At 39.5% G+C, this 22,443-nt stretch overlaps 1 protein-coding gene across 3 annotated transcripts in view; it reads right to left on the reverse strand.

The window, feature by feature from the left end:
* Positions 1-391: 391 nt before the first annotated feature.
* Positions 392-22,443, reverse strand: part of LOC148893038 (dorsal-ventral patterning tolloid-like protein 1) — a 59,360-nt gene continuing 37,308 nt past the window's right edge. For 2 of the 3 annotated variants that reach the window (XM_089006161.1, XM_089006160.1), the window contains 20 exons: positions 22,150-22,251; positions 21,282-21,362; positions 20,483-20,650; positions 18,913-19,030; positions 16,626-16,804; positions 16,013-16,118; positions 14,825-14,949; positions 13,476-13,591; positions 13,278-13,380; positions 13,067-13,183; positions 10,442-10,587; positions 9,116-9,311; positions 8,896-9,021; positions 7,663-7,823; positions 7,415-7,595; positions 6,456-6,581; positions 5,596-5,723; positions 3,301-3,514; positions 1,833-2,083; positions 392-1,385 (listed from right to left, as the gene is read on the reverse strand). In XM_089006161.1, coding sequence (XP_088862287.1) covers positions 1,251-1,385; positions 1,833-2,083; positions 3,301-3,514; positions 5,596-5,723; positions 6,456-6,581; positions 7,415-7,595; positions 7,663-7,823; positions 8,896-9,021; positions 9,116-9,311; positions 10,442-10,587; positions 13,067-13,183; positions 13,278-13,380; positions 13,476-13,591; positions 14,825-14,949; positions 16,013-16,118; positions 16,626-16,804; positions 18,913-19,030; positions 20,483-20,650; positions 21,282-21,362; positions 22,150-22,251 — 2,879 coding nt within the window. In that variant the 3' untranslated portion in view covers positions 392-1,250. Of the gene's footprint in view, positions 1,386-1,832; positions 2,084-3,300; positions 3,515-5,595; positions 5,724-6,455; positions 6,582-7,414; positions 7,596-7,662; positions 7,824-8,895; positions 9,022-9,115; positions 9,312-10,441; positions 10,588-13,066; positions 13,184-13,277; positions 13,381-13,475; positions 13,592-14,824; positions 14,950-16,012; positions 16,119-16,625; positions 16,805-18,912; positions 19,031-20,482; positions 20,651-21,281; positions 21,363-22,149; positions 22,252-22,443 lie in introns of those variants that run through there. The other variant, XM_089006162.1, reaches the window with a different exon arrangement.

Genomic DNA, 22,443 nt, shown 5'->3' on the forward strand with positions numbered 1-22,443 from the left:
AAATGCTCAACGTGTTAGTTTTTTTTTTTCACAGGTTCTATAGTATAAATGCTGTTGCTACATTGGTCTGTAACTGCTATCCCATAGTTGACCAGCAGGGGGCCGTGCTTTATTTTTCTGGACATTACGTTGGGTTGTTGTCACTTCCGGTACAGGTTTGACTTTCCCCGCTTCTTTAAAGTTTCTTTTTACTGAGAAGATGGCGAAAATGGACATGCTTTAATCGCTGTACTGTTTAGCAAGGAAAAGAAAAAAGTGGTTTGTAGGATTTTATTGCATACGTTTTATTTCATTGATGTAAAGTCCAAATGTTTATGTGTAAATAATAGCTATATTTTTATACTTGTTTATAATAATAATAATAATAATAATAAATGTATTTACCTGTTTATATATATTTATGTATTTATTTATAGGTTTGTTAATTCATTCTAATAATGAAAGAACTTCCGGGTTGAGTGAACGCTGGCGCGCGTGTCTGCCGCTGCTCACCCACAGAAAAAAAATATCCTGTGACTGTAAAGTGACCTTGAGAGTTTTGAAAGGCGCTTAGAAATGAAATGTGTAATAATAATAATAATAATACATTGTAGTTCTACGGTGGTGTCGTTGGTGATTCATTATGCAAGTGAAATAACATTAAAGAATGAACCATAAGTACAAAGAACCGGAGTCCTCTGTTTCGAATGGAAGCACAGTAAAACACTGCCCGCTTTCCGTTCCGAAATGGAAGTTTTGATTTTTGTCCTTTTTATCTTTTCTTTCATTATTAGAATGAATTAACAAACCTATAAATAAATACATAAATATATATAAACAAACAAATACATCTATAATAATAATTATTATTATTATTATTTTTATTACAAACATGTATAAAAATATAGCTATTGTTTACACATAAACATTTGGACTTCAATGAAATAAAACATATGCAATAAAACCCTACAAACCACTTTGCCCGCTTTCCGTCCAAAATGGAAGTGTTGCTCGTTTTACCTGTACCGGAAGTGACAACAACCCAACGTCAACGCCATCTGCCGGTCAACTATGGGATAGCAGTTATAAACAAACGTATCAGCAGCATTTACATTGAGTTTGTCCTCAGTTCGTCCTTCCGTATCCAATGAGCAGCTTTGACGTCCGTGACAAAATTCTCGGCGTCATTCCACCCTGGCGGTTTTTTTTTCTTTTTTCCTGAGGGAGGTATCTCTGTCGGCGTCCACGGGACAAGGAGTTTTTCGGCGAGGTCATTTCCTGGCGTGAAGGCTCTCCTGGAATTTAGTGCTGGAGTAGCGGAGGTGGAAACCCTTCTTGCTGATGGTGTCGTCGCTATGGAAACGGATCAGCAAGGTGTCGCTGGGCGAGTAGATTCCTTCCCTGGGCTGATGGACATTGTTATTTTTATTATTAGCTATCTATTAGCTAGGTAGCTTTTTATCTATTTCAGTTACTTCCGGGTTGAGTGAACGCTGGCGCGTGTGGCTGCCGCCACTCACCCACAAAAAAACTGTGACTGTAAAGTGACCTTGAGAGTTTTGAAAGGCGCTTATCAATGAAATGTATTATTATTATTAATATTAGCTATTATTAGCTATCGACTAGCTAGCTAGCTAGCTAGCTTTCTATCTATTTCATTATTATTTTTATTATTAGAGATAGCAAGCCAGCCAGAAAGCTACATAGCTCATACACAGCTAGCGATATAGCCAGCCATCCAATAGATAGCTAGCCAGATAGCCATATAGCTAATAGCTATCTAGCTAGATAGCTAGCTGGATATAATAGATAGCAAATAGATTTGGCTGATTCTTTTCTCCGTGCTTTCTTACCCCCGAGCCGCAGAATCGTCCGATTCTGTGCGCGTCCGCGTCGTAGCCGTTGTAGAGCTCGATGACGTCGTAGCCGCAGTCGGCCTCCTCCTCCACCTCGAAGGTGACGAACGTGAGCTCGATGCCGTAGCCCTGCTCGGCCGTCAGCAGCCACTCGCAGTCGCTGTGGCCCGGGTAGTTGTTGTCCCCGAACTGGGCGTGCGAGTACAAGTTCTTCAGCCGGCCATCGGCTTTCAGACGACCGCCGCACTCTGCGCACAGTTGCCGAGGTGATAGAGATTAGACAGAATGAGAAGTGATCATATTTCAAAGTTGCATGCTGTTAGATGCTTAGGCAACATGTGTGACTCAAATACACAATTGAAGCACAGACAACCCAGGGGTCAATCCGAGGTCAACAGACACAGCAAGTTAAACTGTCATCGTCATCTCGGAGATCTGACCTTGGACAAAATTTAGGAAACTCCTTTATCACCGAAGCAATTTACGACTTGAAACTCCTTCACAGGAAGAGCCCATTCGCCAGATTACAAATGTATCAGTTCATGGAAAAGACAATGTTTGATTGCTTACAGCTGTTCTTGCTTAGAACTCAAGAGGGGTGCTATTCTAATCAAGAAAACTATGTTTTACTAATGAATCACTTAAATTTGCATATACTCATTGGCAGAGGGCTGCAGAATTCAGACGTCTGTCATGAATGGCTGCGTCTCCTGCCGGCAGTAAAAGACAATCTTTCTGGTTAGGAGTCTTCGTCCACAGTGTCCGATCGAACATCTCTGACAGGAGGTCAAACAGTTGCGGAGGTCAAACAGTTGTATCGGTTCCGGCTATCAAACTATTTTTCATTAGGATTCGGGATACAGAGTATTTTTGAGCCTGTGTACCTGTGATCGTTAAAAAAAATAAATGAATAAATAAACTGTGGTCTTTTCTAGTTCTTTGGATATACCGTATTAAAGGACAACCAACACCATTTTTTTGTTTACTAACTGACATGAGTAAAATGTTTTATGGCATCTAAAATACGGAGTCCAGACGGCGTGAATTGATACGGAAGCACTTCTTTAATTGGTTGCAAACATTTATGCTTTCCTCTTCAGAACTATTTGAATCATATTCATAACTGGATGAGTAACAAGAAAGCATCTTCTCCCAATCTGAACTCTCTGAAGCCATTGTTTTGATTCTGGAGCAAGGCAGTTTGTGAAGGAGTATCCTGGCGTGACATCACGAACAAAGGGGCGGGACTTTCTGAATCTGCCAGTTTCAAATTCATTTATGGCAGTTTTGGAACACTTTAAGTCATTTTTCTTGGTGTTTTGTATTTGACTCAAAATATCAGCCTGCGTGTTTTGGGGTATTTTAGATGCTATAAAACGTTTTCTTGATGTCAGTTAGGAAACAAAAAAAATGGTGTCGGTTGTCCTTTAAGAAGAATAACAAAAAAAAAAATGGTTTCGTGTACCGGTGGCATAGGTAGCCTGGAAGCCCTTCCGCTGCACGGAGGCGTCGGAGATGAATCGGAGGTACATCCGGTTAGCGGTGGACACCAGCGGCTCGGGGACCTTACTGCCGCATAAACGCCCCAAGATGGCGGCGGTATCGCCGTCACCATCGAAGGCCTCCAGGTGATCGTAGGCGCACTCTTGGTGCTGCTCGATCTCAAACTCGCTGAACGTCTACGTGTCGATGACAGGGAAAAAAGACAGGTTTGAATATACACAACGCGCACGCGCACACACACACACACACGCGCACACACACACACACACACACACACACACACACACACACACACACACACACACACACACACACACACACACACACACACACACACACACACACACACACACACACACATTCCTGTTTCAAAGGTTTTGTGAGGTCCAGATAACTCCAGATAAGGAGTGAGGTGGTCCTTGGTTGCTGATAAGTTTATAGAAGAACTAGTGTTCCATTTGAAGACTAAATGTCACCTCATTTCCTACTTCAACTTCTTTAAAAAACAAAACAATAAAAAGTGGACTTAAACTAAAATAACACAGGGAGTGAGGTCTCTGAATGGGTATATTCACAGTCCTCACTCTTGTAGTGAATTAGGTTAAAATATCATTTTTTTTTCCGTTGAGTTTGTGGTATGAACCTTTTCCTCTCATTAAACACGCGCACACACACACACACACACACACACACACACACACACACACACACACACACACACACACACACACACACACACACACACACACACACACACACACACACACACACACACACACAAACACACATTCCTGTTTCAAAGGTTTTGTGAGGTCCAGATAACTCCAGATAAGGAGTGAGGTGGTCCTTGGTTGCTGATAAGTTTAGAGAAGAACTAGTGTTCCATTTGAAGACTAAATGTCACTTCATTTCCTACTTCAACTTCTTTAAAAAACAAAACAATAAAAAGTGGACTTAAACTAAAATAACACCGGGAGTGAGGTCTCTGAATGGGTATATTCACAGTCCTCACTCTTGTAGTGAATTTGGTTAAAATATCTTTTTTTTTTCCGTTGAGTTTGTGGTATGAACCTTTTCCTCTCATTAAACACACACACACACACACACACACACACACACACACACACACACACACACACACACACACACACACACACACACACACACACACACACGTGTGTGTGTGTGTGAAGGAAACAGATGGGCAAAGTAACCCAAGGCCTTTTTTTTCATTCGCATGAAGACACTCGCACGTGTTTTAGCTTCCGTTATACCTTTGATTGAATTCTAAAGTGAAGCATGGAACACCCGAACGAAAGCAAGCGGACTGTTTGGGCATATCAACGTCTCACTTTTTTAAAAATTAGGTTTTTGCTTTGTCCAATTCAGGTGATGTGGGGAAAAAATATGGGGACCAGTACAGTGAGACCTCGGTTTACGAAGCCCTTGGCTTACGAATTTATCGGTTTACGAACGTTAAAAAAAAAAAAAGTCAAAATGTATGAAAATTTTACCTTGGCATACGAACTATTTTTCGGGATACACACGGAGCGCCACAATGAGTGATGTGTCGTTGGCGAACCAGTCCGTTCTCCTAACAAGAAAATGGCAGCCAACTGTTTTTGTTCCCTATTCCCCGCCCCCAGTCTTCGGTTAAAGCCATGTGATTGGTCAAGAACGCAGCAGTGAGGGGTTAAACATTAAAGAAATAGGCAGACGACAGTGAGAAAATGGATAGAAAACAGTGACATTTCGACTCGTCTGTATACTTGATGCAAAAAACTATCAACCCAGCTAAAAAGAACACAATTGATGAAGAACTAGATAAAATGATGGCAGAGAAAGCACCTACAAGGGATCATTCCTCAAGATGGTGAAAGAAGGCTACGTTCCTCATCAAGTGTTTAATGCTGATGAAACCGGCCACTCCATTCCATCAAGCCATCAATGACCATCACAAAGGTCAATAAAAGGACTTTATTATACAGTACAGTTTATTTCTTTAATTATAATACCACAGCACATTTATTATACATAAAATAAGGTTTATTTTGTGGAGTTTTAAGGCTTAGAAAAGTAGAAAATGATGTTTTATGGGGACCTGGGACCGGATTATTCTCATTTTCATGGATTCCTATGGGAAATTATTTTTTGGGATACACACTTTTCGCCAATTAAGTTCGTAAGCCAAGGTATCACTGTTGCATTTGGACGCCGTTTGTAAACATCCCCGTGGAAGAAATGGACGGCGACTTACGATCCTGACACGGTGTCCCGGCGTGGCCGTGATGTCCCAGGTGCACTCCTTGCGGCTGGGGTACTTGTCGGGCCAATTGGGGCTGCTCAAGCTGCCGCTGGGGCTGTGGATCTTGTGCTCGCACTCGGCTGCGCACACACGGGGAGAGGAAGTTGAAAATCAAGGCTGCACAGGAAGAGCTCAAAGGAAATGGAACGGGAAGCAGCAAGCGCTCGGCGTTGGGGGATGCGATGACATGACATGAGTGTGAAATAGAAGATGAAAAACAATCCCGACTGCACTCACACACAAAAAAAAAGTAGTGATACGCGGCAAGACTTAAAGGACAACCGATACCCGCGGACAAGATGTGTCCATAATTTGTAAAATCACTTATAGCTATACTTGACGTTTTAAGACTCACACTGAATATTCAGGAAGTCTTGTTATTGAGTTGATGACGATTCCTGACGTGACGTCACGTCAGGAACGCCCCCTGACCGAGAAAGCGACACACAATGCATTATGGGTACATTGTTTGGTCTGAAAACTTTGTGTTGATGGCGAAATTAGAAGTAAAACACATAAATAACCTGATGGTGAATCGTTGTGTGTTGCACCAAGACTACTATTTGATACTAGTTGACAAAAAAATTCCCAGCAGACAAATCAGCACATTTCCAACGGAGCTTGGGCGCCATCTTGTGCATTCTCTGGGACGCTACACATCCGTCCTGACGCCTCAAAATGACCCGGAAGAACTTCTTTAATCGATTGCAAACATTTATGCTTTCCTCTTCAGAACTATTTGAATCATATTCATAACTGGATGAGTCAAAAACAAAAATAAATGGTGTCGGTTGTCCTTTAAACCAACCCACCTTCCTTGCAGTCGTGCTTGTTCTCGTGCAACACGAAGCCGAGGCGACACTGGCACACGTACGAGCCCACCGTGTTGACGCATTCGTGCTGGCAGCCGCCGTTGTCCTTGCTGCACTCGTCCTTATCTGACACAAACGGCAGGCGGTAAGACGACGGGCGACCAGCGGGTCCATCAAGAAAGAAGGTCAACAAAACAAGCAATCGGGTCTCAACGACGTTGCAAAATGGCGGCCCACAATCATGTTGCAAAATGGCGACCACACGGGCAAATCAGTGTTTCACAATGTCCCATGTATGTCCCATATCCTTGCATGTAATAGTAATAATAATACATTTCATTTTTAAGTGCCTTTCAAAACTCTCAAGGTCCCTTTACAGTCACAGGATACGTTTTTCTGTGGGCGAGCAGCGGCAGCCACATGCGCCAGCGTTTACTCAACGCGGAAGTAACTCAAATAGATAGAAAGCTAGCTAGCTACCCAATCGATAGCCAACAGATACCTAGCTAGATAGCCAGCCAGCTAGATAGCGACAGCTCTGAGGTAGCTAACTCGCTAGCTAGCTAATAGCTAGCTACCTAGATAGTAGCTAGTAAATCGCTAGCTAGCCAGCTAGATCGCTCGCTAGCTAGCTAGATAGCCAGATAGATAGATAAATTCAAAGAAGTGAAGAGAGGAAACTTTTCACACACACGCAGGATTAATTTCATAAATCGATAATTTTGACCGGGAAAAAATACATAAAAAATACAACAAATAATATAAATATAAAGCATTCTTACATTTGAGAGTGATTTCATTGTGATTATTTTTTTATTATACACATTTTTCTAGCTAGCTAGCTAGCTAGCGAATATATAGCTAATAGCTAGCGAACAGATAGCTAAATGTTATATCACAGCGCATTATGTGGTGCGATGTTACGTTATGCATCGCAAGAGAAGTCGCAAACAACTTACCTGAGAAGAAATGCGCCTTGAAACCTTTCTTGGAGACGGTATTGTCCGACTTAAACTCGATCCGCATGTTGTTGTACTGCGACGTGATGACTTCAGGGACCTCGGTACCGCAGTATTTACCATGTAGCTTGGAATCGGGCGAAAGGCCGCTGCGCACCTCTACGTAGTCGTACTTACACACCTGATCCAAACACGGCGATATCAACGTCAAAGTTAGCGCCGCAACGAATGCCGGTGGCTACACTTACCTCGTTTCCCTCCAGTTCAAAGGCCTCAAACTGCATAGAGATGCGATAGTGCGTAGGGGCCACCACGTGCCAAACGCAGTTCTTATTGGGCGGGTACTCTTTGGGCCAGCCCGGCGTGCTAATGGTGCCGTTCAGCTTAGATAGCAGACCGCCGCACGCCGCTGTGCGGAAGTAACAAGTGCATTTTCCGCATTTTACATCATCCAGTTTTCCTCCTGACACGCTACATCGTCATCAAAATGGATTTCTTCTTAAATTTGAATGGCATTCAGGAATGGGTAGAAAGTAACTCCGGTAAGGCTATTTCCGTCAATCCCGTACGCACTACATTGGCATCAAATTTGGAATCCGCGAGTAGTGCTATGCATTTAAAGGACACCATTTTGTTTTGTTTCCTAACTGACATCAGAAAAATGTTTTATCGCATCTAAAATACCCAAAACACGCAGGCTGATATTTTTAATCAAATGCAAAACACCATTAAAAATAAGTTAAAGTGTCCCAAAACTACTTCAAAATGACCCAGGAGATGGCGAATTTTCAGAAGGTCACAAACTGCCTTGCTCCAGAATCAGAACAATGGCTTCAGATTCGGAGATTGTTTCTTGCTACTCATCCAGTTATGAATATGATTCAAATAGTTCTGAAGAGGAAAGCATACATGTTTGCAATCCATTAAAGAAGTCCTTCCAGGACATTAATTTCATCTGTGCTGTATGTCATGCATATTAGCATATTAGCATATTTGACAATAAAGCTATGACTATGACATTTAAGAATGTTTAAAAATGGATGAACTTTTTGCCTTTAGGAATACGTCTGTGTAAGCTCTCAGTCGTACAGGAATGGTCCATCGATGAAAAGGTTTCTTCAGCCGTCATCTGTACTTCTTTCAAGGTGTCGGACGTTTCGGTTCCCATCCAAGAAGCTTCGTCAGCAAACGAAGCTCCTTGGACGTTTCGATTCCCATCCAAGAAGCTTCGTTTGCTGACAAAGCTTCTTGTCCGACACCTTCAAAGAAGTACAGATGAAGAAACCTTTTCATCTTTAGGAATATGCCTTTCCGATCCCGTACACACTACATTGATATCAAAGTTCTGGGTGACTCCATCTTTATTTTTAATGCTGCTATTTAAACTTAGGCGACAGACAATCACATTTTCCCCTTTGAGAAATTCACATTGTGCACTCCCATACACACTACATCATCGTCCAAGTTGCATTTTGTGTTACCTTCGCAGCTCTTTTTGTCGGGCGCTAGTTCGTAGCCTGGATCGCAGGCGCACTTGTAGCTTCCCAGGGTATTGACGCATCTCTGTTCGCAACCGCCGTTATCCGGCTTGGAACACTCGTCCTCCTCTGGAACACATCAAGTATGAATATGAAGAAGGCTATACACGCTACATCCTTTTTATGGACACTTTAGGACCTTGAACAAACAAAACAAGCGCACCCTTGAAGAAGTTGGCAGCAAAGCCCGCCTTGTTGACCGTCCCGTCCGATACAAATTTCATCCAGAGCGTATGCGCGGTGGAGCGTACGTCCTCGGGTTTTTCGTAGCCGCAGAATCGACCAATCAGAGGGCTCGTTTCCAGGGGGCCGTCACGCACCTCCAGGTAGTCGTACGCGCAGCTGTCGTGTCTCTCGATCTACTCAAAATAGTAACAAAATACATCAAATAAACGATGTGAAACTATAAGAAATGATATACAGGGATACCTTGGCTTACGAACTTAATTGGTTCCCAGACAGAGTGTGTAAGGCGAAAAGTGTGTATCCCAAAAATTAATTTTCCATAGGAAACCATTAAAATGAGAATAATCCGTTCCCAGGTCCCCATAAAACATCATTTTCTAATTTTCTAAGCCTTAAAAACGACACAAAATATACATTATGTTATGTATAATAAATGTGCTATGGTATTATAATTAAATAAATAAACTGTACTGGATAATAAAGTCGTTTTATTGACCTTTGTCATGGTTGATGGCTTGATGGAATGGAGTGGCCGCTTCCATTAGCATTAAACACTTGATGAGGAACGTAGCCAGCCTTCTTCTTTCACTATCTTGAGGAAAGATCCCTTACAGGTGCTTTCTCTACCATAATTTTACCTTGTTCCTCATCAATTGTGTTCTGTTTAGCTGGGCTGATAGCTTTTTGCATCAAGTGTACAGATGGCTTGTGCGGGTTATTTGTAGAGCCTGATTGATGGGTTATTTTAACCTTGCAGTCTACACTCTGCCTTTGAACTATCAAAGTTGAAACGAGTCCAAATTTCACTGTCTTCTATCCATTTTCTCACTCTCTTTCTGTTGTCTGCCTGTCTCTTTAATGTTTAACCACCTCCCTCTCACTGCTGCGTTCTTGACCAATCATGTGGCTTTAACTGAAGACTGGGGGCGGGGAATGGAGGACAAAAACAGTTGACTGCCATTTTGTTGTTAGAGGAGAACAGGCTCGTTCGTGAACGACACATCACTCACTGTGGCAGCTCCGTGTGTGTCCCGAAAAATAGTTCGTATGCCAAGGTAAAATTGTCATAAATGTAACGTTTGTAAACCGAAAAGTTCGTAAGCCAAAGGGTTCGTAAGGCGAGGTATCACTGTATATAGTAATCATCTAAAATGTTGGATTATGTTTCTTTTTTTTTCAAGAACATCAAAAGTCAATGAATAAATGAATGCGATTGTATGGAATGACTAAAAACACAGCGTCTATCGTGAGCACCGTCATTTGAGGAGGACATAACTGGGACAAGATACAGTCAAGTCATGACCTCGAAGGCTTGGAAGCTGAGGCCCACGTTGTATCCGTCCGACACGGTGATCCTCCACACGCACTCCTTGGAGGGCCGATAATCGTCGGGGTAGTTGGGGGATTGGATCTGTCCCGAGTCTTTGTTGATGTCGCCGCCGCAGATGGCTGAACAAGCACAGGGTGAGTCGGGTCGTGCGTCGTGGTGGTGGTGGAAAGAAAAAAAAATCCATGTTGCCTTCATATTCATTGCGGTGCTCCTCCTGCTACGTCCACAGTGGCCACCGGGTGGCAGTATAATAATAGTTAAGTCATTTAAATCTAAAACGGACATTTTGGAGTTGCAGGAAAAAATGTTTTATCAAATAAATGGAGAGAAAATGAGTTTTATTTACCTTTTTTTAGGGAGGGTGAAAAAAATGATCCAATATGTGACTCAAACCCACGTTATTTTTTTATTTGTGAATTTATGTGTGTATCAAGTTATTGATTTATTCTTGTATGTATTTATGTGTTTATTTATTTATTCATTTTTTTATTATTTGTCCATCTATTAATTTTATTTATTTATTTACCTATTTATTTGAATTTATTTATTTATTTATTAATATAGATTCATGTGATGATGCGTTTATTTATTTTTTGTGTTTATTTATGTATTTATCCATTAGTTTATTTATTTATTCATCTATCTATTTATTTAACCCACATTGTTTGTTTATTTAATTCTTTGTGAATTTATGTAGCATGTATTTATTTATTTACTTATTAATCTATCCATTTATTTATTATTGTATTTATTTATCTATATATATTAATGTGTTTATTTTTTGTGTTTATTTATTTATCCATTAATTGATTTGGTTATTTATTTATCTAGGTATTTATTCATGTGTTTATTTATGTTTATTTTTGTGCTTATTGATTTATTTATTTATATTCATGTGATGATGTGTATATTTGTTTATTTTATGTGTTTATGTATTTATCCATTCGTTTATTTTTATTTATTTATTTAACCCATATTGTTTATTTCTTTATGAATTTATGTGGCATGTATGTATGTATTTATTTATCCATTAATTTATTATTTTATTTATTTCTCGATATATATGATTGTGTTTAGTTTTTGTGTTTATTTATGTATTCATTTTTTTATTATTTGTCCATCTATTAATTTTATTTATTTATGTACCTATTTATTCGAATTTATTTATTTATTAATATAGATTCATGTGATGATGCGTTTATTTATTTTTTGTGTTTATGTATCTATCTATCTATCTATCTATCTATCTATCTATCTATCTATCTATCTATCTATCTATCTATCTATCTATCTATTTATTTAACCCACATTGTTTGTTTATTTAATTCTTTGTGAATTTATGTAGCATGTATTTATTTATTTACTTATTAATCTATCCATTAATTTATTATTGTATTTATTTATCTATATATATTAATGTGTTTATTTTTTTGTGTTTATTTATTCATCCATTAATTGATTTGGTTATTTATTTATCTAGATATTTATTCATGTGTTTATGTATGTGTTTATTTTTGTGCTTATTGATTTATTCATTTATATTCATGTGATGATGTGTATATTTGTTTATTTTATGTGTTTATGTATTTATCCATTCGTTTATTTTTATTTATTTATTTAACCCATATTGTTTATTTCTTTATGAATTTATGTGGCATGTATGTATGTATTTATGTATCCATTAATTTATTATTTTATTTATTTCTCGATATATATGATTGTGTTTAGTTTTTGTGTTTATTTATGTATTCATTTTTTTATTATTTGTCCATCTATTAATTTTATTTATTTATGTACCTATTTATTCGAATTTATTTATTTATTAATATAGATTCATGTGATGATGCGTTTATTTATTTTTTGTGTTTATGTATCTATCTATCTATCTATCTATCTATCTATCTATCTATCTATCTATCTATCTATCTATCTATCTATTTAACCCACATTGTTTGTTTATTTAATTCTTTGTGAATTTATGTAGCATGTATTTATTTATTTACTTATTAATCTATCCATTAATTTATTATTGTATTTATTTATCTATATATATTAATGTGTTTATTTTTTTGTGTTTATTTATTCATCCATTAATTGATTTGGTTATTTATTTATCTAGATATTTATTCATGTGTTTATGTATGTGTTTATTTTTGTGCTTATTGATTTATTCATTTATATTCATGTGATGATGTGTATATTTGTTTATTTTATGTGTTTATGTATTTATCCATTCGTTTATTTGTATTTATTTATTTAACCCATATTGTTTATTTCTTTGTGAATTTATGTGACATGTATTTATTTTGTATTTATTTATTTATTAATGTATCCATTAATTTATTATTTTATTTATTTCTCGATATATATTGTGTTTAGTTTTTGTGTTTATTTATTTATCCATTAATTGATTTGGTTATTTATTTATCTAGATATGTATTCATGTGTTTATTTACGTGTTTATTTTTGTGCTTAATGATTTATTTATTTTATTAGATTTATTTTATTAGATGTATTTATTTATTTCGATCCGCTGCGCTATTGCTATGTTATAAATACAAAACGTACAGGCCTTTTTTTCCCCCCATATTTTGTTACCTTCATAAACAGCAGCGAAGCCTTTCCCCACCCAGTTGCTGCTGCTGCGGAATTCTATCCATATTCTGCTGTCGGTGGATATCAGGACGTCAGGAAGTTTGTCTCCGCAGAACCTGCCTGTAGCGCACGCACGCATGCCATTTTTTGTCTTTTAATCATAATGTGCGCGCGCGTGTATGTTTGTTTGTTTGTTTGTTTGCAAGGCTCTGACCCAGCAATGGCGCTTTCCTCCAGTAGCCGTCGCGCACCTCCATGTAGTCGTACCAACAAAGGCTGCTCTTGTACAAGTCCATGGTGGTGAAGTTTAACACGATCTGCGCTCAAATGAAATGGAAAATGTTTTTTTATCCCACTCTTGGCGTTGACAAAAGCTTATTTCTGAAATATGGATCATCTACGTGTACTCTACCTTCTCTCCGGGTGTAACGGATATTCTCCACACGCAGTGAGTGTAGGAAGGGTATCCGTTGGGGTAACCGGGTGATGAAAAGTTGCCCGTGGACTCTTGTAGCGTCTCTCCGCAAGCTTTCAGGCGGGATAAAAATAAATGACATTCATCATTCTTGTTTATGTGTTCATAGAGAGAGCGAGATAGCTAGATAGCTAGCTAGATAGCTAGAGAGCTAGATAGCTAGACAGCTACTGTAGCTAGCTAGATAGCAAGATTGCAAGGGAGCAAGATAGCTAGATAGATAAATATAAAGCTAGATAGATAGCTAGATAGATGGCAAGGTAGCAAGGTAGCTAGGTAGCTGGGTAGCTAGCTATAGATAGATAGATAGATAGATAGATAGATAGATAGATAGATAGATAGATAGATAGATAGATAGATAGATAGATAGATAGATAGATAGATAGATAGATAGATAGATAGATAGATAGATAGCAAAGTAGCTAGGTATGTTGCTAGGTAGGTAGCTAGGTAGGTAGGAAGGTAGGTAGGTAGATAGGAAGGAAGGTAAGAAGGAAGGTAGGAAGGTAGGTTGGTAGGTAGGGAGCTAGGTAAGTAGGTAGCTAGGTAGGTAGGCCATCTTGTGCATTTTCTGAGACGCCACATTGGAGTCCAGACGGCTTGAATTGATACGGAAGGACTTCTTGAATGGATTGCAAACATGTATGCTTTCCTCTTCAGAACTATTTGAATCATATTCATAACTGGATGAGTAACAAGAAAGCATGTTCTCCCAATCTGAAGCCATTGTTTTGATTCTAGAGCAAGGCAGTGTGTGACCAATAGTGATGTCACAAACAAGGGGGCGGGACTTTCTGAAACTCGCCATTTCCGGGGTCATTTTGGGACACTTTAACTCATTTTTATTGGTGTTTTGTATTTGACTAAAAATATCAGCCTGCGTGTTTTGAGTATTTTAGATGCTATCAAACGTTTTTCTGATGTCAGTTAGGAGACAAAAAAATGGCGTTGGTTGTCCTTTCATGATTTGGCCGACGTGCGTGAGAAAGTTCTCGGTTCATGAGATGAAATCTGGTGTGTGTGTGTGTGTGTGTGTGTGTGTATGGTCAACAGATGAGATCGTAAAAATGGAGTGACAAACTCAGCCGAAATTGACGTCAGCTTCAATTTTGGGGGACCGAAGGGATGCTTCAACGTGCGTAGGGAAGTGACCGGAACACAAAGTGTGACGCTCGCAAAACAGACATTCCACCCATGAGGTCATCTTACACACACACACACACACACACACACTGACACACAAAACACACAAAAATGAAGCAGTGTCATAAGTAAAAAAACGGTACCTGGACATCGATAGAGCTTCCTTGCTTGTGCAATATCTCCTTTGCTGAGACGAGTCCGTTGGCCAATTGCAGGCCGGATGCCATTTTCATCCCTGGACGGAAGAATGGTGTCAAGGAACATCCCCCTTTAACACACACACACACACATACACACAAAACAATAAAGTTTTAAAGGATTCAATCACAAAAAGGCAACATTAAAAGCTCAAAGTCGTGCAACGGTTGAAAAAAAAATATGTATATACAGGTTACATCCGACTTACGACTGAGTTCCGTTCCGACCAAACGGTCGTAAGTTGAAATGGTTGTAAGTCGAAATCAATTCAAAATGTTGAATAGAGACTCGGAGGCTAAATGGCAAACATGCAGACTCACAACTAACTGGGAAAAATTATAACCAGAACAAATAAATAAATACATAAATACATAAATACATTTCATAGCTGGCTACCTATCAAGCTATCTATTTGCTAACTATTTGCTGTCTATTAGCTATTTGACTAGCTAGCTGGCTATGAGATGAGTTGCCGAGTATGGCCATGTGCTAGCTAGCTAATAATTAGCTCACAACAACACGCAAATCTTATTTTTTTTTATTATACATATTAATATAGGTTCAAATGGAGTATATAATTAACAATAATCTAACAACTATCTAATAAAATCTAATAATCTAATAAAATAACAATAATGTTCTACCGGAAACAAATTCCTTGTGTGTTCTACATACTTGGCAATAAAGATGATTCTGATTCTGATTCTGATAATATAATTATATAAACATAAGATCTCTATTTGCTATCTAGCTCGCTACCTAGCTAGCTCTCTATTTGCTATCTAGCTGGCTAGCTATCTAGCTAGCTCTCTATTTGCTATCTAGATGGCTATCTCATCTATTAGCTAGCGTGCTAACTTTCTATCTGAGTTACTTTCAGCTTGAGTGAATGCTGGCGCGTGTGTCTGCCACTGCTCCCCCACAAAAAAAAACCTGTGACTGTAAAGTGACCTTGAGAGTTTTGAAAGGCGATTATAAATGAAATGGATTATTATTATTATTATTATTATGATTATGATTATGATTATGATTATTATTATGACAAGTCTGGAAAGGTTCTCGTCAAAGGCTTTTCTGACATGGTACGACTCGGCCGTATTGTGATCGGAAATGATGACATCTGTGTGCTTTACCGTGAAAAGGTGTTTCTGGCGTAGTGCATGATGCTGTCAAAATCATACGGCTCGCCCAGAGAGTTCACCTCACCAGGCTCCATTTTCAGAAAGTTGTACTCCTGACCTGGGTCAACACGCATACACAAACACACACATACACACCAATTTGATACCTCGGCTTGCGAACTTAATTGGTTCCCAGACAGAGTGTGTAAGGCGAAAAGTGTGTATCCCAAAAAAATCATTTCCCATAGGAAACCATTAAAATGAGAATAATCCGTTCCCAGGTCCCCATAAAACATCATTTTCTAATTTTCTATGCCTCAAAACTACACAAAATATACCTTATTTTATGTATAATAAATGTACTATGGTGTTATAATTAAAGATAAACTGTACTGTATAATAAAGTGGTTTTATTGACCTTTGTGGTGGCGTTGATGGCTTGATGGAATGGAGTGGCCACTTTCATCAGCATTAAACACTTAATGAGGAACGTAGCATTCTTCTTGAGGAATGATCCCTTGTAGGTGCTTCCTCTGTGATAATTTTACCTAGTTCCTCATCAATTGTGTTCAGAATCATTTTGGCCGGCGCGGCGCGGTGCGATGCAGTGCGGTCCGTTCCTCACCTGGTTGGATGTTGTCGCGTATGATGGTGACGTGGTCGTCGCGGTCGGGTCGAGTGTGCTCGTGCCAGAATCCGATGACGTGGCCCAACTCGTGCACCACGATGCCAAACTTGTCGCAGTTCTTGCCGATGGAGATGGCCTGGGGCCCGTTGCCGCGGCGACCCACATAAGAGCAACACCTAAGCACAGTTTTTGACAGGCGGTTGCTTATCACTGATGCTCGCGATGTTCAACAGATTGCGTTAGATTTAGGTTTTAGCTTTCATCGAGGATTTTATGTTATTATTTTTTTGGTTCACAAAAACTGTTGCATGTACAGTTTAAAAATGGCCGCCATCACTAATAATAATAATAATAATAATAATAATAATAATAATAATAATAAGTGGTACTATACAGTTCCATTTGGGCTACTGTTGAAAGAGTTCAAAGAGTTAATGGCTTGGGGGAAGAAGCTGTTTAAATTTGAATTACTTGAATGTAAGTTGAGTGAACGCTGGCGCGTGTGGCTGCCGCTGCTCACCCACAGAAAAACTTATCCCGTGTGGCCGCCATCACCAATAATAATAATAATAATAATAATAATAATAATAATAATAATAATAATAATAAAGTAACCTTGAGAGTTTTGAAAGGCGCTTATCAATGAAATGTATTATTATTATATATATTTATTATATATACTGTATATATGAGCTCTTAATGTGTTATATGTTGCGATATATCGTGTAGTCTAGCATCATAGGCCTCTCTTTTTTATGTCTTTTGGCTTGGTGACAAACAAAGGTTGGAAACACTTTAAGATGCCGACGTCCCACTGTTCCACCAAACAATGACGTGAACACACACACACACACACACACACACACGCACGCACACACACACAGATGCACACACACACGAGGAAGCACGGCGAACGTATAAACAGTGCGGAGCCCGCCGTGTGATTGGCGGGATGTGGAAACAGGAGCGGGACAGGAAGGAAAGCGCAGCCATTGTTGAGTGAGCGTATCGTCTCACGCTGTGACAAGGTCACTACCGGGGACACGTACATACACATACACATACACATACAGACTTAAAGGACAAGTGACGTCTCAGGACAAGTTGTGTCCATAATTTGTATAATGGCTTCAAATGACTTCTACTGAGCGTATTTGACAAAGATTCCACCGCATATAGCGATATTTTACCTTTTAAGACTCACGCTGAATATTCAGGAAGTCTTGTTTTCGAGTTGCCTGACGATGCCCTAAGTGATGTCACGGAGGGAACGCCCCTAACCGAGAAAGCGGCACACAATGCATTTTGGGTACTTATTTTTGTCTGAAAACACAAGTGTTAATCAGAATCAGAACCAGAATCAGAAAACCTTTATTCGTCCCACAATGGGGAAATTTGCAGGCTCACAGACAGAGTGTGTAAAGCAAAAAGTGTGTATCCAAAAAATAATTTCTCCTAGGAAACCATTAAAATGAAAATAATCCGTTCCCAGGTCCCCATAAAACATCATTTTCTAATTTTCTAAGCCTTAAAACTACACAAAATATACCTTATTTTATGTATAATAAATGTACTATGGTATTACAATTAAAGCAATAAACTGTACTGTATAATAAAGTGTTTTATTGACCTTTGTGATGGTCGTTAATGGCTTGATGGAATGGAGCGACCGCTTTCATCAGCATTAAACAGTTCTTCTTTCACCATCTTGAGGAATGATCCCTTGTAGGTGCTTTCTCTGCCATCATTTTATCTAGTTCCTCATCAATTGTGTTCTGTTTAGCTGGGTTGATAGCTTTTTGCATCGAGTGTACAGATGGCGGGTTATTTGTGGAGCCTGCAAATTTCCCCATTGTGGGACGAATAAAGTTTTTCTGATTCTGATTGATGGGATATTTTAACCTTGCGGTCTACACTCGGCCTTTGAAGTATCAAAGTTGAAACGAGTCCAAATTTCACAGTTTTCTATCCATTTCATCACTCTCTCTCTGTCATCTGCCTGTCTCTTTCATGTTTAAATCACCCCCCCCCCTCACTGCTGCAATCTTGACCAATCACGTGGTTTTAAACGAAGACTGGGGCGGAGAATACAGAACAAAAACCAAGTCGGCTGCCATTTTCTTGTTAGGAGAACGGGCTCGTTCGCGAACAACACATCACTCATTGTGGCAGGTCCGTGTGTATCCCGAAAAATAGTTCGTATGCCAAGGTTCGTAAACCAAAAAGTATATATAGTATATATGTATATGTATTTTTTTTTTAATGTGTACTTTCACATACTTACCCACATGGTCTGTAGGTGAAAACGATGTAGCTTTCCTCATCGGTCTTCTCAATGAAAGTCACACAGGTTTGTTTCTCCCAGTGACGCATGGCCTGCTTGAACATGGCCCTCTGACTACCTGTGACACACACATACACACCTGTCGTCAACTACTAATTTAGGGTTTTGATCAATAATCAGTAATCAATTACTTATGTGTATGTATGCCGCTCGACTTCAGATTTGGGCCAATCAAAAGCTTTGAAATGATTGTGATGTATGACATAAATTGGACATCACTGTATATGTGCAGCATTGCAAACTAAAAGTCTTCAGTTTAATCGAACACAATCCAAAACAAGATTTCCCAATGGAAATCATGGAAAGGCAAATAATCCGTTCCAAAAATATGAACGAAACAATTTTACGGGAAAACATTTTCTGAGGTGTTCCTTGAATTTGGGAGTGCTTATATTCCAAATGGATGCATATGTAGAACTGTCGCGGCTTGGAATTGAAGCGGATTTACGCGTGGGACAGGAGTTGTGAGACAATCAATGGATGCTACAGCTTCGTGTTTGCTTTCAACATTTGGCTTGGAGTAGACGAGCACATTCCACCATGACGTCGCTGATCCACTGGTGAAAAGGATACTTTGATCCTCTCCTCTTTCATCTAGAACTGCTTCATGCAACAAAGAAGGTGCAGGAAGTGCTTAAGATTGTATGACTGTGTCTTTGTGTTGTCATTATATATCTATTTGATATCTATTTGCTGACTAGCTATCTAGCTGGCTACCTAACTAGCTATCTATTTGATATCTATATACTATCTGTTAGCTATCTATCTAGCTAGCTATTTATTAGTTATCTATTAGCCAGCTAGCTAGCTTTCTATCAATTAGAGTTACTTCCGGGTTGAGTGAACCCTGGCACGTGTGGCTGCCGCTGCTCACCCACAGAAAAACTGATCTTGTGACTGTAAAGTGACCTTGAGAGTTTTGAGAGGTGCTTATAAATGACATGTATTATTATTATTTTTATAATTTGTTATTTAGTTTTCGTTGTTGTTTTGACTTCAAGATGGCACCGCGCGAGTGGCTGCCTTTACAGCAGCTCCTGTATTTTGTTTTTCTACTTCTTCCTTTGCTTTCCTTTACTTTCATCACTTTGCTGCTTTGAAATGTAAATTTTCTCCACTGCGATACTAATAAAAATCCAATCCAATCCAATAACAAGTCTTCCGGTCTGTTTGGCAACATTTAGACAAATTGGGGTCAAATTGACCCAATATCCGGTCAAAAATCACCCCTTCAAAATAAAAGCCAGCTGGCAAAATAACAGTCTCACCACAGTTGGATGCGACCTATAACTCAAATAGATAGAAAGCTAGCTAGCTAGCTAATAGATTGCGAGTCATTATTCCATTCAATCTCAGTTATCTAGCTAGCTACTGAACTATCTATTTGGTATTTTTAAGCTATCTATTAGCTGGCTGGCAATCTGGCTAGCTATGCGGCTATCTAGGGGTCCTCCATCTTGAGAGGTTTGATCCGCATAAGCGAGGATCTCACACACACACACCATCTTACCGGTGAAGTTCCCGCCAATGACGAAGGGAATGACCCCGCCGGGCCAGATCCTTTCGGCTCGCGAGGTAGCTGCTCGAGGGAAGCGGCTCTTGATGGCGTATCCCCCCTTGAGGCCTTTGACGCTTTTGCCACTTTGGATCTTGTATGCTGAGTTTTTCGGGAAAAAGTCTACAAAACAACACGTCTTGTGTAAGCGCTCAGTCGTACAGGAGTGATCCATCGATGAGAAGGTTTGGGGGGAGCAGAGGACTACTCCCTGATTACTTTGGTTGTTCTGACTGATTACTTCTTTTGTCCTACCTGAGTATGGGGTCTACGACTGGCCTGATTGCCCTCATTTGATCTGGTATCACCTCATCAGCATAACTAAGCCTATGTTGCCTAAGAAGTTGCATGTAGGAACGATCCAAATTGAACCTCACCCCACCATGGCGATTTAGTGAAGGGTTTTGCTATTTTATGAAAATCGCTTCTTTTACTCCCCTTTCAAACTATTTATTTTCTTTTGCTAAAATTTTAACCTCATTGTCATCAAATGAGTGGTTTCTAGCTTTTTCGGTGCATATGTAACTGCAGATTGAGGCCCACTAGTATTATCCCTGCAACCCCTATTCTTTTCTTTTGACATTTTTTAGTTCGCTGACGAAGCCTCTTGGATAAGAAGCGAAACGTCCGACACCTTCAAAGAAGTACAGATGACGGCTGAAGAAACCTTCTCATCGATCTACAAACCATTGTTGACATTTAGGATCACAATTCATCAAGACTGCACCGGAGATCATTGCGTCGCCGCGCTTACCCAATCCGAAATTTCGTATCCTTTCCAGCAACAGGTACAACGAGGCTCTCTTTTTCGGGAATCGGTGCTCCTCCAAACCTCCTGACAAAAAGAGCAATAATAATAATAATAATAATAATAATAATAATAATAATAATAATAATGATAATAATAATAATAATACATTTAATTATTAAGCGCCTTTCAAAACTCTCAAGGTCACTTTACAGTCACAGGATACGTTTTTCTGTGGGTGAGCAGCGGCAGCCACACGCGCAAGCGTTCACTCAACCCAGAAGTAACTCAAATAGATCAAAACCGAGGTAGCTAGCAAATAGTGATGGGAATTCCGGCTCTTTTGACTCGGTTCACTAAAAAGATCCGGCTCTTTTGGCTCCCAAATGGCTCCTCATTTTTTTTTTGTTGCTTAAATTAACTAAAAAAAATCATGTGAAAAACAAATAACTTCTGTAAAAAATACATTATATCAAATATTATTTATATGGCTTTATATGCAGTACATGTGCACAGAGAGCATCCATTAACCTTCCAAAACAGTTCATGCGTCCTGCACTACCTCCCCAGTTCCTCTGCTAAATTCTCAGAAATGTGTCTTAATTAACTGTTTTTCTAACCCCTCCTCCTTCTCCTGCTGCGTGTGGATCTTGACCAATGACGTGCGGCTTTAACCGAAGACTGGGGGCGGGGAATAGAGGGGAAAAAAAGTCGGCTCCCATTTCCGGCTCCTTCTTGGGAGCCGTTCACTTCAGAGATCCGGCTCTAAGAACCGGCTCGTTCGCGAACGACACATCACTACTAGCAAATTGATAGCTAGCTATTCTGATTGAACAAAATCTTTTTGAGCGATTTGAACCCCGTCCTCACTTACCTGACGTGTGTCCAGGCAGGGTGGGGGTCAGCAGGACAGTCCTGTCGATCTGGAACATTCCGAGGTCTTCCTCATCTAAGGCGATGTCGCCCCAAAATGCAGCTGCAAGGAACACAAATCACATCAACTTGCGCCAACCGCGTCCTTCTCAGTCACGTCGATGACTCAGTCAGCGTAGCTAGTTAGTACCCAGCGGGTTGGTAAGTTATTTGATTCATTAATTGATGACGGCCTGCTCAGTCAGTCAGTTTTTGCTGGTTGTTCAGTCGTTGGTTAACGGCTAGCTAGCTAGCT

Source organism: Hippocampus bargibanti, linkage group LG10, assembly GCF_051943395.1.
Source record: "Hippocampus bargibanti isolate YZ-2025 linkage group LG10, ASM5194339v1, whole genome shotgun sequence".
Lineage (NCBI taxonomy): Eukaryota > Metazoa > Chordata > Actinopteri > Syngnathiformes > Syngnathidae > Hippocampus > Hippocampus bargibanti.